Below are 15,792 nucleotides of genomic sequence, written 5' to 3' on the forward strand. Positions count from 1 at the left end.
TCCTACCTTTTCTCTTACCCTTCATGCCTCACCTACAAGCAAATAGTATTCTCTGTGCCTATTCAGGGACTGGATCTTGAAGGCAGTCCTCTCCCAGAACCATCGATTAGAAAAGGACTTAAAGATTTTTCTCAAGGCAAGGCTTAAGACTAAGGAAATGAGACTGGTTTTGCTACACCACTCGTCACAGTTAAACTTCCGTGTAGTTTATGGTGGGAACTAATTTGAGTTTCCACCATGTAACAGTGTAAGTGACAGTTTGCCTAAGCCTTTGGCCGTAAAGTTAAATGGGGGGAGTATCCCAAATTATGAGACCTAGGAGTCCAAGGCAGAAGAATGTGCCAGAGCTGACTGGGATTTATAAACCCCAAATTCTAAATGTGCCAGGAGCACCAGTCAGTTCACCCTGAACCAATGTCCTCCACACTACTAGCTAGCACCAGCATCCAGTCAGGTGTCGAGGCTCAGAAAATGTCTGCCATCTGTATAGATAAGGTGCAGGCTAGGCTGAAAGTAGTCCTAGGAGAGGTCTGAGTAATTCTTGGGGAAAAGTCTTGCCTGACCCTCGGAGCAAAGGCAAATCCGAGCGTACTTTGGCTTTTACTAGAAAAACATTTCCCTGAAGCTGGCCTTTGCTGGGGAAAGGACGGAAAAGTTTCTGCATCTCCCCTTAAGGAAACTGTCCCCGGGTTAGAGGAGTGGGAGGCACTAAAGGATGCGAGGATGGTCATCCCAAGTCCATGCTTCTGTGATGCTGCTTTTCCATGTCGACACAGTTCCGAGGCGAGGTCAAGGGCTCCTAGGGGAGACTGGGCCAAGAAGCCCTGGACCAGTCGCCTGTCGGGGTCTGTGGTGAGCGGCTCCTTTAAGAGGCGGGGCCGAAGTCGCAGAGCGTCCCCGGCTTTGTACGTGTCGGGGGCGGGGTTTCATCACGGCCCTTGCAGCATGGCCGCTGGCGCTGCCGCCGCCTTGGCGTTCTTGAGTCAGGAGAGCCGAGTCCGTTCCGGGGGTGTCGGGGGTCTGCGGATCCCGGCTCCGGTCACGATGGACAGTTTTTTTTTCGGTATTGGGGACGAGGGTGGTGCTGGGGCGGTAAGAGGCAGGACTGAGGAACAGGAAAGCAGACCGTTGCACGGCCTGGGAGGGGGCCTGACACATGGCAGTTCGAACGAAGTGGGTGGCGAGACCCCTGCCCCAGAAATGCGGGGAGGGGCCCAGGGCTGTGCTCCCCAACTGTTCCTGTGGAGATGTGGGCGTGTAAATGGACTTTAAGCCCTCGGCTACACGTGTTGGAGGTTTGGTGACACCTCTCCCCCCCCCCCCCCGCCCCCGCTCCCCCTAGCGCGCGTACACATCTACGTATCTCAACGTATTTCTTCCAGGCTGTGAGCTCTCTGGCCACACCCGCTCTTTCACCTTCAAGGTAGAGGAAGAGGATGATGCGGAGCACGTGCTGGCTTTGACCATGGTGAGGGGAGGGGGTAAAGAGAGAGACTATGACTAGCTCGACCTTAGCAGGCGACTGTTGGACCTCTAAGCCCACCCCACCTTCCACCCTCCACCCCTAATCCCACACGGGCGGCCCCTCTAAGTGATTTAGCGACTGGGAAAGTTAGGGCTGATATCTCCACTGGCGGTTTTAACCCTCTCTTGGAGAGACCCGCAGTACCTGTGTACCGTTCGCAGCTCTGCCTCACCGAGGGGGCCAAAGATGAATGTAATGTGGTGGAAGTCGTGGCCAGGAACCATGACCACCAGGAGATTGCAGTCCCTGTGGCCAATCTCAAGTTGTCCTGCCAACCCATGGTGAGTTCCCTGGCCATACCTTGGGAGGGGACATAGGATTTGAGAGCTTCAGAACTCACAATAAGATGGAGTGGGCCAGCCCTTCATCCTTGTCTTCCTTCCAGCTCAGTTTGGATGACTTCCAGCTCCAGCCACCTGTAACCTTCCGCCTGAAGTCAGGCTCTGGCCCTGTGCGGATCACAGGGCGGCACCAGATTGGTGAGAGCTCTTTTCTTTGCCTCCAGTGGATTTTCCATCAGGTTCCTTATTTTTGCATTCCTGCTTCATTCCAATGTTATCTCTTAGTGTACACATGTGTGCTCATGCACACATGCCTTGCATGATGTGCCCTCCACTTTCTGTCTTACTCATGCATACCTCCTTCATGGAACCCATCTAAGCATCTTCTGCTCCAGGGATGTGGATTTCTTTGACTTTGTCACCCACGTTAGTATCTGAGGTTCTTCTTATCTAAACCATAAGCTCCAGGAGGTCAGGGTTCCCAGGACATGAATAAATGACTTATGGTAAGAAGGGGGTGTCTAAGTTTAATTGCCCCCTCTTTTTACTGCTTGTGTATCCACCAGTTTCTATAAGCAATGATCTTTCTGAAGAAGAAGAGAGTGAAGAGGGGAGTGAGGAAGAAGCAGTTGAATTGTGTCCCATCTTGCCTGCCAAGAAGCAGAGAGGCAGGCCCTAGCCCTCTTTGGTGAGTGGGGGGAGGGGTACCCAGCAGGGTCTGGGAGTGGGCAGGAAGAGATGAGAGCCAGATGCTGACCCCTTGTTTACTCTCCTCAGGTCACCTAGCTGCCTGCCACATGCACCATGTTCCTGTACAAGTTTCAAGAATTTCAAATGTGTCTTCTCCATCGAAGAGGAGGGATGTGGGTTTGGGTTCTTTGGGCGGTGCTAGAAAACAGAGGGTCTTGTTCTGCATAGGCCCAGTTATTCTAATCTAATACATTTCTAGGCCTCTTTTTACTCCAGGAGCGGAAGGAACTTTAAACTTCTGTCCTGATGTCCTCTTCCTACTTGCTTATGAGTTTGAAGGTCGGTGTCTGAACCTCAGGACTACACGTTTTTAACACTTTTTACATTTTTGGATAAAGTTTGAAATAAAGTGGTGTGGAGTTTTTTGCAACATATATGTGTTTCTGCTGGGGTGGCATTCCCCTAGGGACCACCAGGTGGCATTGTGGCAGCACTGAGGGTGGGCCTGGGTCTGGTTGGGGGAGGATGAGAAAATGTGGGATCCTGTTATCCTCTAGGGCCAGGCCAAGCCTGAGCCCCAACTGCTTTGCTGGAAGAGGACCTCCCAACACTAAGCCCATCCCCAGTCCCTACAGGTGGGGGAGGGCCATTCCAGGAGGTTATCAGCATCCAAACAAGGGGTCTGGGCCTCTGTCAGCACTCAGGCTGATGGGCAGGGGGGCAGATAAAGGGGCTTAAGCAGCCAGAGGAATGTGCATCCCTAGCCCCATGAGGGGGCTCAGACCCTGAGAGGGCCTGTGAGGGGTAGGGCTGAGGCTGGTCTTTGCTTTTTCCAGTCTTGCAGGCTCTCTTTGAGCCTGTCTGGGCCCTTAGAAACCTGATTCCAGGGGCCAGATGGAGGGAGCTGGCCAGATTGGGTGACAGGGAAACCAGAATCCGGGTGGCCTGGCATATGGGGGCAGACAGGGCCCCTGGGATTCAATCTCCTGGGCTAAGGGGTCCCTACCCCCCAGCACACAGCCTGATCTAGGATTCTCTATGCTTGGAGTCAGGTGGTTCTGGGCTTGGCTACTGCTGTGCCAGGAAGAGAAAGGGATGTATCTGGTGTGAGTATGAGTGTGTATGTGAGTAACTGGGGTCAGCAGTTCAGCAGCTGTGTTGATAGGATGGGGGGCTGTGGGATCTCAATGCCCCACAAACAAACAAACAAACAGAAGGTTACCTCCTGAGACTGCCTGGGGCCAGACACACTGAGGATGGACAGACAGTGCTTGATGGGACCAGGCCCACTCCTTCCCACACCCCTTGCTGGGCAAATGAGTGAACAAGTGGGAGGGCCCCCTTGATAACAGGAAGGACCTGGTATTCCACAGGTAAGGCGAACTAAAGAGTGTCCCAACACCACCAGAAACGCTCCCTCTTCAAATCCCTAGAGGTTTCTCCCTACCCAAGATGAGGCGCAGAGGTCCAATTTTTAACCTTCCTTTTTCAAGTTGAGGATAAAGGAAGATGATCCTTGTGTTGCAATGATTGGGGTCGCAGGCCCATTCTCCAGTTTTCTGAAGTGCTCACCCTGGGAGCCGGGGTGCTGGTGGCAAGCCCGCTTAGGATCAGCCCTTCACCTTCCCGCAGCCGTTCGGGAAGGAAGGGGAGGTGGGGCTGGCGCCCTCTGGTGGGTGAGGTTGAAACCGCCTGTGGCTGTGCGGCCGCCCTCGCCGCTGGTCTAGGGGATCCAGGCTCGCGCTGCGTACTGGGGCCTGCTTCCAGCGAGCGTCGGGGAGACCGACTTTCAGGAACACGGCGCTGAAGTTAACTTTATTCGTCCCTTCGCTCGTTCCCGCATTCATTCACCGGAAGAGCCCGCCCTCCTCTCGCCTACAGCCGCCAAAGCCTCGGCACGTGCTTGGCTGGAGGCGCGGGAGACGGGCTGCACGCCGCGAAAAGCCGAAAAGGCGTCTCTCCGAAAGCCTTCCCAGCTCCCCACCTACCCCCCGCGCGCGGCCCCGCCCCGACACTCCCCTCCCCTCCCCCCGCGACTGGTCCCCCCTTGTGTTCCTTGGCTGTTTCCTCGGGCCGTGTCCCCGCGGGGCCCGAGTCGGCGCCGAGTGCTCTCCTGCCCGCAGTGGGGGCCCAATCCACATCTGCCCCTTGGGCCAGGCGCTTCCCGGTCCGACGGGGCGCGCCGCGCCCAGAGCTGGGGGCTGTTTTCCTTTCTCTCCAGCCCGCCTCTCCACGATCCCGCCTCGCGCCCGCCCGGCACACAGTGGGAGCGCTGTCACTTCACTTTAGCCTCGGAGCGCGGAAGGTTGGAAACGTGCGCCACGGCTTGCAGACCGCTGGAGGAGGGGCAGGCCCGTGGGGGGGGGGGGACTCCCAGACTGGGGCCCTAGTGCTTAACGCAGTCTCGGCGATTTGCATTTGAACGGTAGGCGGAGAGCCCGTGACGCTTTGAACGCCGAGCGCAGGAGGCGCGCGTTGGTGCTCTCGGCTGTCCGGGTGGTCAGAGCCTCTGGATTTGAGGGGCCCGGGTTGGGCGGAGGGGCGAGAGATGCGTTTGGAAAGGGACTGAAGATGTGTGTTTGGGTCCCCACGAGGGCGTGTTTGCAGAGAGGGACTGTTTGTGTTGGCGAGGAGTGTGTGTTTGTGTTCTCAGGAGGCGAGGGAGTACGTTTGTGTGTTTGCGGAGTGTGGGGCAGCCGAGAAAGGTGGCCGGGCTGTCACTCAGCGATCTGGTTGACAGGCGCTCCCTCATCAGGGCTCAGGAGCTCTGATTGCAGATTCGAGGAAACAAAATAGCAATTGTAATTACGGGGGTTGATAAGATAAAGAAAGGAGCGAGCTGGCCAGGAGGCAAAGGAGCGATCCTGTAAGGGAGAGAGCGGCCTGCTGTGGCCTGGATGGAATAGTTGCATCTGTCACTCACTGCGCGTTCCCGGGCCCACCCGCGCCTGTTGCTGGGGTATCCCCATGCTACCCCTAAGAGATACGGACTTTTGAGGAGATGAGGAGGAACCAGTTCCTGGGTAGTTCTCTATATGTAAAGGCATTCTGGTCCTACAAGAGGCCCCTTAGCGGAAGTTAAGGTGTCAGTACTGAAACCCTGACCTCCACACTTGTAGGTTCTAGGGAGAGGGAAATGTCTGGATTAAGATCACTAAGGTTCATTCAGCCCAGGGCCCTCAAACCTTTTGCAGCTACAGAACCAGGGGCAGATGCTGGTCTGAACCAGGTTCTCTGGCCCCCACCCCTATTCCAGGAACACAGAATAACTCTGGTTGAGACTCTAGAACTATATACACACTGAGCAAGAGCTGGTCACCCAGACCCTTGCCTGTGTCCAGCTCACAGCTGTACTCATCAGACTGTTTTCAAAGGACTGGTGTCCCTGGTGGGGAGAAGGCCTTTCCCCTCCATCTCTTAGCTCATTCATTCATTAACACACACAAACTTTCCCAACGGCTTATTCCTGCAGGCCATGAGGTTAAGATGGTGAGCATCTTGCCTGCTTGAAGCAGCGCAACTGGAGAGGTAGAAACTCAATAAACCCCCTCACAGGCCTGTAAGATACAGAGCAGTTCAACGAAGGAAAAGGGCTCTCTAGGCTATGGGTACTGGAGTCCACCTCATCTGTCTTCTGGCTAATGGGCCTACCTCCCAGGGGGCTGAGAGGAAACAGTGCAAACCAAGCCTTTAGCAAATACAAGTGTTCAATAAATGGTGGTGTTTATTACCTGTTGGGAGGGAGCTATAGGTGTGTGTCCCTGTGGAAGCTGTACATGGGATGAAGCCCCATCATTCATTCATGGATTACTAACTGCAGAACAACCCTCCCCGCTCTATGCCACCAGCTGCAAGTAAGACATGGCCTTTGCCTGGAGGGCTGTGTGGGAAAGAGCCAGCTGAGTGAAGACTCCTGGAGGGGGGGTCACAGGGGCTCAGGAAGTCTACTTTTAAGAGGAGGGATGGGATCTTGGGACAAGTCCTCTGTTTCCCCATGGATTCAATGGATTCATGGTGCAGTGCTAGCATGATGACTGGGAGTGGGGAAAGGTGGGGCAGAGATTAAGGGGAAGTAGGTGTGACTTGCCTGGGCTGCTGGACTGGGGCCTGCCTCTGTCTCTGGGACCATCCCAATTCCTCCAGCCCTACTCCCAAGGACACGGGCGGGGAGAGAGCAGTGAGGAGAGAAGGTCATGGGCAAAGGCAGCCACTGGGTAGGGCATCCGTGGCTCCAACTGCTCCTCAGAAGTATCTATCCCAGGGCACCTCTGCCATCCTGGCTGTTCCCAAGGACGCACCCTGACTTAGTGTCTCTGGAAGACCCTGAGGTAAGCAATGCAGGGCTGGGAAAGGCTTCGACAAGTCCCATCTCCTTTGGTTCTCACCCCCTTCCTCCTCAGGTAGTTGACACAAAGCCCCAGCCTAGGTCTAGAACATAGAACATAGCAGAATGGCAAATACCTGTTAAGGGCGCAAGTAATAGGACTCTGAGAGGGAAAGGCTGGGTGCCCTGCATCTGTCTCTTTCCCAGGAAGTACTTATTTCTTCCGGCTGCTTAGAGGGGAGGACAGTGACTGTGGGTCCTGCCAGGGACCTCTGGGCTTTCCCACACAAGTGGCTCAGGATTCCTCTAGAATTTCAGGCTAGTATTTGTGTGTGGGCCTGGGTCTGGGGTAATGGTGACAATGGGGGAAGGAGAAGGAGACATTTCTCACTCTAGGAGAGATAGGCCAGAAGAGGTACTCAGCAGAAAGAGGGCGTCTTGGGACCCCATCACACACCCGCTCACTGCGGGAGAGGGGGACGCACAGCCATTCATTCAGGGCTAGCCTGCCTCCAGGGGACAGGCCCCGCGGAAGACACAGTAGGTAGCAGAGAGGTGCCCAGGAGCTGGAGCCATAAGCCTACAGGGCCCCACGGTGGAGACCGGGCACCTTCAGACTCAGGCGCACCGGGCGGCGCGAGGAGCCCCAGCCGAGGGTCTCCAGACCCCACCGAGTAGGCGACCGGCGATGCCTCCATTCCCGTGTGTCCAGACACCAAGAGCGCGCGAGGGGACAGGTCGGGGATGGGGGAGGCGCCCACACCGGACGCCCCGGCCCCTCCCGTCGGTTCCCAGACCCCTCCCCTAGCTCAGACCCCCAATCCTAGACCCGCCGGCCGCCCCGCCCCGGGCCGCCCCGCCCCCGCCCCGGGCTGCGTCCGGGCCCCAGCTCCCAGCCGGGGGCTGCGGGCTCCGGCCGCCCGCCCCGCGCTCCCCCCTCGCGCCCGGTGCGGCGCCCCCCGCCTCCACCCCTCCCCCTCCCTTCCCACCTACCCACCCACCCTGCCGGCCCGTTACCCTCCCGCCCGCTCCGGCGTCTGAGCAGCCAGCGGCCACCGGCTCCGGCAGCGGCGGAGAGCGACTCGGCGCGGCGGGGCGCGGGGCGGCGCGGGAGCCGACGTTCCACGGGACCCGCGGGGCCGCGTCGGGGTCGCCGCCGGGGTCCCGCGCGCGAGGCTTCCTCGGCCGCCGCCGCCTCGGCTCGTCCCTCCGCGGCCGCCCGCGGGACGGCGTGATCCCGCCGGGGCGCTCGGTGCTCCGGGGCCGCGCGCCATGGGCAGCCCCCGCTCCGCGCTGAGCTGCCTGTGAGTAGGGCCGCCGCCCCCGCGCCCCCGCCGGCCCGCGCGGCCGCGTCCTCCGCGCTCACCCCGCGCCCCTCTCTCTCCCGCCCGCTTTTGTCTCCCGCAGGCTGTTGCACTTGCTGGTCCTCTGCCTCCAAGCCCAGGTAAGGCGCGCTGCGCGGAGGCGGGAGCCGGGCGGGCCGGCGGGGCCTCGGGCTGGCGAGGTCGGGCTGGGGCGCGAGGAACGACCCCGAGGCCGGGGCGGCGGGGCTGGAGGGAACCTTCGAAAGCCAACCCCAAACCAGCCCGCGGAGGGGGCGCATCCCCGGAGAGGTAGTCCCGTCCCGGGGCGCACGGCCGTGAGTGGCGACGGGAGAGCCCGAGGTCTCGGAGTCCGGCGCTGTCCCCACGCCTCCTGGCCAGGTCGGGGCGGAGGAGGAGCTCGACGGGCAGCCTCACCTGGCCGCCGAGGGAAGGGGCCGCCGGGGCCCCCGGGACGTGCGTTGTCAGAAGACGGCAGCGGGGACCCACCCTCGGCGGCTCTCGGGGGAGGCTGGCGGCGGGCGGGGGTCTGGCTGAAAGATCAAGTGCCCAGGTCTTCTGCGCTCTCAACATTTGCTCCGTAAATTTGTCTTTATAAATGTCAGGCGTCGGGGAGCGCTGACGCCCTACTTAAAAGCGCCCTGCTCTTCTAGGAAGGCCCGGGAGGGGGGCCTGCGCTGGGCAGGGAGCTGGCTTCCCTGTTCCGAGCTGGCCGGGAGTCCCAGGGTGTTTCCCAACAGGTGGGTCCAGAGCCTCCCCATCCCGGCTCATCCATACTAGGCTGGGTCTGCCCGACTTTCCTGCTGGGGGGGTGGTGGCCTGAATTGGCATGTGGGGGGGGTCCCCAGCCCCTGCCTGCTGCCTGGGGCAGTGGAGGGGGGGGTGCAGGGCTATGGGGGCCACTCAGGCCCCTGGGCAGAGTAGCATTATAATGGCGTGTTGTGTATTTTTCAATTTCCTAAAGGTAACTGTTCAGTCCTCACCTAATTTTACACAGCATGTGAGGGAGCAGAGCCTGGTGACGGATCAGCTCAGCCGCCGCCTTATCCGGACCTACCAGCTCTACAGCCGCACCAGTGGGAAGCACGTGCAGGTCCTGGCCAACAAGCGCATCAACGCCATGGCAGAAGATGGGGACCCCTTCGGTAAGGCTGGCGGTACTGCACAAGGGTACACGTAGCTTGTGGATCACCCCCCTTCCCTCTGTTGTCCTGCTGTGACCGAACCCATCAACCCATCGGCCCCATCAGTGCTGGCCTGGGCAGAGGTCTGCAGGCTCGCTGGCTCAGAAAGGAAGGAGTTAAGGCAGAAAAGCATCTTAGGGGTCAAGCTGGAGAAGAGAGAGCTGGGGAAGGGACCTCAGGGAGTACTTGGCCCACAGGTGCCCCTTCCCTACCCGGCAGATGAATGAATCCAGGAATCTCCCTTTACACTTCCCCCTTTCATACACCCCTCCCCAGCTGCAGGTGGAGCCTGAGAGTTCAGAGGGAGGGGGCCCAGATTTCAGGGAACCTCCTGAAAGAGGATATGTCGCCAGGGCCCACAAAAAGAGAGTGGGAAAGAGAAGGGAGAGAAATCCCCCCAACTCTCCCAGCCTGGGGGGTGCTGTGAGCCTTTAAATACTTTGATCAACAGTGGGGTCAGTTACGCATGAGGACTGGGCTTAGAAAGGGGCCCTTCCTTCTCCACACACCCAAGAACCCAGGAGGCCAGTCTGAGCTCTAAGAGGGGCTCCCAGCTCCCAGTGGGGTGGTAAGTATGGGGAGCTACTGGCGCTGAGAGGCTGAGGACTGATTGATTTCTTAAACATTCAATAGTCCTGCCTTGAAAGGAGGCCAGTTTCCAGAGTCCTGGATGTACCGAGAGAAAAGCAAGCCCTCTGGGCGGCTGGTGTTGTTTTTAGAGAGCGATTATTGTGAGTTTAAAAACCTTTAAATAATGACCAAGTTAAACAAGCATGAAAGGAAAGGGGAAGACTCTATTAAAATGTAATAAAAAGGTGAGGCATTTTAAGAGCTAAGGAGAAAAATGAAGAATGATATAAAACAGAAAAAGAACAAGGCTTTTTTCAGATGTGGAGTTTGAAAGGAATTGCAAGTCTGTAAATGTTAAAAAAGAGGTTCAGGATTGTTCTGTATGAATCTCTGGAGAGACCCCCACGTCTGGCAGAGCGATTAAAACTCTTCTTACTTTCACCTTTTTTAACATTTCCTGAATACTTTCTCCTCTTCTCGAGCCAGTTTGGGGGGATCGAGTATGTCTCGCTGCATTTTTTCTGCATCGACGTAGCTGACTTCCCTTTAAAGCTGGAGAAGGAGACATAATTTTCCTGGGATAAATCTGTCACTGGGGTGGAAGAATAGGTTTGAAAATGTTAAGCTTTCCAAAAACCCAGTAGAGAAAGCCGCTGCAAACTGTGGCTCTGGCTGCCCGGATTCATCGGGGAAGGAGAGTGGGGGCTCCGGCGGCACTGGTGGGGTGGGTGGGGGTGGGGGCGGCCTGCCCGGTGGCCGAGCTCCCCTGCTGGGCTGGCAGGGCCAGCCTACCGTCCCTTTGTCCCTCCACACTGGCTGCTTACTGCCCTTCTCAGCTTCCGAGGAAAGGGAAGGAATGCCTGCTTCCTCCTAGGTCTGCTCCATCAGAGCCAACGGTCCAGCAGTCTTGTTCTGGGGAGGGAAGGAGCGTCCAAGGTGGCCGTGGGGGGATTCATCATCAGGCACCAGAAGACTGATGCCCACTTCCCTCCTGACAAGAATAGGAGGCTGCCCAGGTTCTCTGGTCCCTGCAAGCCCAGCGGGAGGAGAAGCTGGAGGCTCCAAGAACAGAGGCTTAGGGAATACAGCCAGGGCAGGGCGAGTCCCGGGGAGAAGAGGAGAGAGTTCGCAATGCTTCCTTACAGGCCCCGGGAAGGGGCTGAGGGCCTCCTCCTTCCTCTTCTGCCCCTTTGGCCAGAATCCTCAGAGTGGGATCCTCGCACCCCATCCCAGTCTGTGTCCTTCTGGCCCTTAAAAGCTGCATCTCCTTGTCTGGGAGGCAGACCAGGAGAGGGATGAGCAGGCTGGCTGGGTCCAAGAGGAGGTGGGAGGGGAGGTGACAGATGCATTTCCCGGCTGACTTGAAGCCAGACTGGGGACTTGGCCACTGGGCCCCGCTCTGTGCTTGTGTGAAGGGGAGTGGTCACAGGCTGCCTTGCTGACCTTGGTGCCCATCCCACCCCCTCCCATTAGTTTCAGGGACAGAGAAGGGGCCCCCATGTCAGTGCAGGGTTGGAAAAAGCTGGGCTCTGCACTAGGGAGGGCAGGAGACCTCGCTATTCACCCTCCTTTCTTCGGGACAGACTCAAGGGAGGAGTTGAGGAGAGAGGTGGACAGTGATTGGGGCTTCTGTGGCCAAGTGGTTGTCTAAGCAGAGCGGTGAGGGGAAGAAAGCAGAGAATTCAGCACCCTGTCTCCTGGCTGAGAGGGAAGCACCCCTGATTTTCTCCACACCCCCCTCACCTACAGAAAGTGTTTGGGCACTGGGGTGAGACACCCAGCCATTGATATCTGAACACTGGGGCCAGGGACGGAGGAGACTGGGCAGAGGTAGGTCTTCCCAGCTAATGTCTGAACTTCTGGGAAAGCAGAGGACTGTGGGCTGCACGTGTGGGGAGAGCTGGCCCCACCTCTGCCACCTTCTCAGCCGAGCAGGGATGGGTGAAGAGGTGGCAGACTGTGAGTTAGAGCCTGAAGTGCCACAAACAGGAGAGTGCTTTCACATGGGGCCTCCGGACTAGAGGTTGCCACTGCACCCCACATGCTGGTGGTGATATGTGGGGCCTGTGGGCATAGCGGTTTGAGTCAGAAGCCTCAGCAGAGTGCTTTGAACTGGCAGTGGGACTCTGGTCAAATCAAATTTTGATGCCTCAGCATTAAGTCATTATCCTCTGGTTTTAAAGAAGGTCTTTTTGGTTTGATGGCCCCAAGGGCCCTCTGCAGAACTCAATGTGTACATGATGATATCATCCACCCCCCACCCCTGAGCACCCAGGTGAGGGGCTTGAGGCCCCAGGCTTGCACAGCACATTAGTAGCTAAGCTGGGACCAGAGCCCATGTCTCGTGTGTCTGGACCTGGGAGCAGGTGCTGTTGAGATAGGGGCCAGCAGGTGAGGACATGGCACAGTTGGGGTCAGGGGCTTCCAATAATCGCCCCCTCACCTTCCCCCACAGCAAAGCTCATTGTGGAGACAGACACCTTTGGGAGCCGAGTTCGAGTGCGAGGAGCTGAGACAGGCCTCTATATCTGCATGAACAAGAAGGGGAAACTGATTGCCAAGGTGAGGCCCCAGAAGGAAGGTGGAGCCTGGGGGGACTCGGAGGAGGGGGGCTGGGCTGGCTGAGCTCCTTTCAGATCTCGACAAGGTGGGCAGAGAGATGCAGGCCCACCTTGGGGTTACCTAATGACGAGGGGGGGAGGTGTAGGAGAAGGAAACTGCTTGAGGGATGAAAAGCTATAAAGGCAAAGGAGGAAGAAGGAAGGCCAGGGAAGGAGCTAGGGGGGGCAGGGGGTGGTAAATTCCATATATCTTTTTAACAAATCGCCAAATTGCTTTGCTATTATGTCCAATTACATGGTACCAGCATTTGGAATGTTCAGTAAGCCGCAGGCCCAGCCCCTCGGCAGAGCTCTGAAATGGCCCCATTAGTCACGCTCCTCTCCAGCCCTGAGCTCCCCGAATCCTGAGTTTCTGGGGCTTGGGGCTCAGCAGCGCCTCACAGACCTCCCCTCCCCCATAGGGTGGCAGCCAAGGTGCTGGGGAGTTAGAATCATGAGGGACCGAGGGGGGCAGGTGGGGAAACGGGTGCTAGCAGCTCTGGCCAGACTGGTGGGCAAGAGGCCAGGGCAGACAGGGTCTAGGCCCTCTCTCTGCCTCTCTATGTGGGTCTGGCCCCTCCGTAGACAACCATGTGTCACTGCTGCCCAGGAGGACAGGAAGTTGCCGGGTGGGCTGCGGGCTGTGAGGGATTAGAGAGCGGGTGCCCGGGCAGGGGGTGGGGCTGCAGCTCCTGCCCACCTCGCCATCTGCTGGGGTGCCCACCTGCTGTCTGGGGCCGCCTGCCCTCTGCCTCTGATGGGGGGGCCGCCGGACAGAGCCCAGTAACAAGAAGTCTGGCTCCCCTACCTGCAGAGCAACGGCAAAGGCAAGGACTGTGTCTTCACGGAGATCGTGCTGGAGAACAACTACACGGCCCTGCAGAACGCCAAGTACGAGGGCTGGTACATGGCCTTCACGCGCAAGGGCCGGCCGCGCAAGGGCTCCAAGACGCGGCAGCACCAGCGCGAGGTCCACTTCATGAAGCGGCTGCCCCGTGGCCACCACACCACGGAGCAGAGCCTGCGCTTCGAGTTCCTCAACTACCCGCCTTTCACCCGCAGCCTGCGGGGCAGCCAGAGGACTTGGGCGCCGGAGCCCCGATAGGCCTGCCGGCCCCTCCCCGCAGCTCCCCCCGACGGAGACGCTCATCTCGTGGGAGCAGAAAGGAGAAGCTCGAGCGGGATGAGGTCTGCGCTCCTGAAGGCTGGGGCGGAGTGGGGGAGCCCCGGGTTCTAGTTGTTGATAATTGTTTGCCGTTGGGTTTTGTTTTTGTTTTTGTTTTTTAAACAAAAGAGAGGCTCTATTTTTGTATTCCACTTGGCTGTGGTGTCTGTCTTCTTCACTCTCAGGAAGATCCCGTGGTGGCCTAGCCGGGACTGGGGGCAGGGGGCTTTCTCTAGCCCAGCAGAGGTGCTCCCCAGCCCCGGCACCTGCAGGGCAAGCTAGCCTGGCAGAGACACACTCCGCTGCACCCCCAGGAGGGGCCGGGAGGAAGGGGTCCTAACTTAGGTCAGGTCTTTTACTGGTGGGTGTCAGTGGGGGTGGTCGTGTTCTAGTTACTATTAAATGACTGAAATATTTATTTAACTCGCGTATGCAAAGTGTGTGTTGGAGAGTGAGTCCTGCCAGGGTGCTTGTGCTCCCCCTGCCTGCCCCACCTGGTGGGCAGCGGGGAAAAGTAGCCAACGGGGTTCCGAGCTCCGATGCTAGCCTCCCTCCAGCGTAAGGACCGTAAGCCGGCCCTGCCCCAGCACTGTTGCCAGAGGGATGTCCCGGGAGGATCCAAGCAGGGAGAGGGGCAAGAAGAGGCTCTTAGCTGGTGCTGGGAGCTCAGACATGGACCTTCCGGGTCTTAACGGGGCCGCTGCTGACACCCCCCAGTCCAGCCCTGAGCCAGACATGATGACTCTGTAGGGCCAGAGCTTCAATCACGGGTTCGATGTCCAAAAAAGTGCCTTCTGTGTGTGCCTCCGGTTTGTGGGAGACCAGTTGGAGATTCAAGAGGTGGTTCTTTCTGAGTGTCGGGCTCCACAAAATGAAAGCAAAGAACAGCTGTTAGGACCTAAGGTGGGGGGGTGTCAGGGTGGGGACTGCCAACGGCGGTGTTGACAATTGTGACACGGAACAAGTGTTAACTTGGGGCGATCTGGCTCAAGAGCTGTGAGCCGAAGGTGCTGAGTTCAGGTGCAGTGGAGGAGCCCAGGGCACTGTGCTCCGGGGAGCAGCTGCTGACGGTGGAGACAGGGCTCAGAGGGAGGTGAGCGGGGACAGCAAGGGACGCACATGGACCAAGAGCAGAACTCAGATTCTGGCCTAGAGGAGAAGCATCAGGTCATCGGTCAGAAGGACTAGCCCTTGAGGGAGGAGTGCTGTGGAGGAGGAACAGGTTGGGCCATGGCATTGGTAGAGCAAGTCTTGGTCTGCGCAACAGGCATGGCCACAGGCGGGTGGACGTGGACTGGTGGGGTGGGTATCATCGCACCTAGGAAGAGTGCAAGCCCAGGAGCAGCAGGTCTCCTGAGGCAGGGCTGGCTTGGTCTTCAGAAGTGAGGCCTCCCATCCTGGCTCCTTTTGCTGCCTTCTCTGAGGGTGCTCCTGGGTTGGCCCCACAACCTACCTGCTGGGTCAATCCAGAGACCTCTTCCCTCTGGGTCTCTGTTCTTTGATACCTCCTTTGGGAGGGGGATACCCCAAGGCTTCCTAACCACATGGGCCTCTCAGAGTTACAGCCAAGCCCTAGTAGACTCAGGTCATCCAGGTGGATCAGGAATTCCAGGGTTCAGTGGGAAGCCTTGGAATAGGAGCTTGGGGATACCATGGGGTCTTTTCTGGCTTTCTATGAGGATGAGGGACTCCGGAGAGAGTAGGTTTCTCCTGGCTCATGGACACTGGAGACGTGGGGAAGGGCTCTAGACATCTCCCTTCCAGCTCCCCCAGCTCTTAGTGCCTTCCTCTGTTCCATCCTCTCCCCTCCCCCTTTAATTAATTCTGGGTGAGCAGCCTGGCTTTATTGTGCAAGGAGCTGGGGTCTCACTGTGGGAAAAGTCACACCTTCTGAGCAGCTTCTGATGCCATGCAAATGAAGAGACCGTCCAGGAAACGCTTTCATCTGCACGGCCGCCTGTCCAGCCCCCAGCTCAGTAATTACCCACATTTCATTTGTTTGAGAGCAATTCCTGGGGGAAGGCACAGGGTAGGAGAGAGTTTGGGGCGGTGTCAGGCTCTCCTAGCCTGTGATCCTGGCCACAAAGTATGGCTAGGCTGGGCCAAGGCTGGTCACTGGCTAGGCCAAAGC

At 58.1% G+C, this 15,792-nt stretch overlaps 2 protein-coding genes across 3 annotated transcripts; both read left to right on the plus strand.

Moving 5' to 3' along the window:
* The first annotated feature begins 923 nt into the window (after positions 1-923).
* Positions 924-2,955, plus strand: NPM3 (nucleophosmin/nucleoplasmin 3). Its single transcript, XM_037495601.2, has 6 exons — positions 924-1,063; positions 1,383-1,468; positions 1,687-1,806; positions 1,911-2,004; positions 2,373-2,494; positions 2,584-2,955. The coding sequence occupies exons 1-5, from the start codon at positions 946-948 to the stop codon at positions 2,483-2,485; spliced, it is 531 nt and encodes a 176-aa protein (XP_037351498.1). The 5' UTR covers positions 924-945; the 3' UTR covers positions 2,486-2,494; positions 2,584-2,955.
* Positions 2,956-8,226: 5,271 nt separating this feature from the next.
* On the plus strand, positions 8,227-13,813 carry FGF8 (fibroblast growth factor 8). 2 transcript variants are annotated; one of them, XM_037496310.2, is made up of 5 exons: positions 8,228-8,264; positions 8,796-8,882; positions 9,107-9,287; positions 12,352-12,458; positions 13,311-13,813. In XM_037496310.2, exons 3-5 carry the CDS (start codon positions 9,263-9,265, stop codon positions 13,599-13,601), a joined length of 423 nt encoding a protein of 140 aa, XP_037352207.2. In that variant the 5' UTR covers positions 8,228-8,264; positions 8,796-8,882; positions 9,107-9,262; the 3' UTR covers positions 13,602-13,813. The 2 variants fall into 2 exon arrangements, with proteins under 2 accessions (XP_037352210.2, XP_037352207.2); XM_037496313.2 differs by lacking the exon at positions 8,796-8,882 and having other exon boundaries at positions 8,227-8,264; positions 9,140-9,287.
* Positions 13,814-15,792: the final 1,979 nt, after the last annotated feature.

This window comes from Talpa occidentalis, unplaced genomic scaffold (assembly GCF_014898055.3).
Source record: "Talpa occidentalis isolate TD23 unplaced genomic scaffold, MPIMG_talOcc4v2.1 talOcc4.8, whole genome shotgun sequence".
Classification (NCBI taxonomy): Eukaryota; Metazoa; Chordata; class Mammalia; order Eulipotyphla; family Talpidae; genus Talpa; species Talpa occidentalis.

Coding starts and splice junctions, on each gene's coding strand:
- NPM3 (XM_037495601.2), top strand. CDS start 946: ATGGCCGCTGGCGCTGCCGCCGCCTTGGCGTTCTTGAGTCAGGAGAGC. Junction 1,064..1,382: donor GATGGACAGTTTTTTTTTCG/GTATTGGGGACG, acceptor TATTTCTTCCAG/GCTGTGAGCTCTCTGGCCAC. Junction 2,005..2,372: donor CACAGGGCGGCACCAGATTG/GTGAGAGCTCTT, acceptor TGTATCCACCAG/TTTCTATAAGCAATGATCTT.
- FGF8 (XM_037496313.2), top strand. CDS start 9,263: ATGGCAGAAGATGGGGACCCCTTCG. Junction 9,288..12,351: donor AGAAGATGGGGACCCCTTCG/GTAAGGCTGGCG, acceptor CTTCCCCCACAG/CAAAGCTCATTGTGGAGACA. Junction 12,459..13,310: donor AGGGGAAACTGATTGCCAAG/GTGAGGCCCCAG, acceptor CCCTACCTGCAG/AGCAACGGCAAAGGCAAGGA.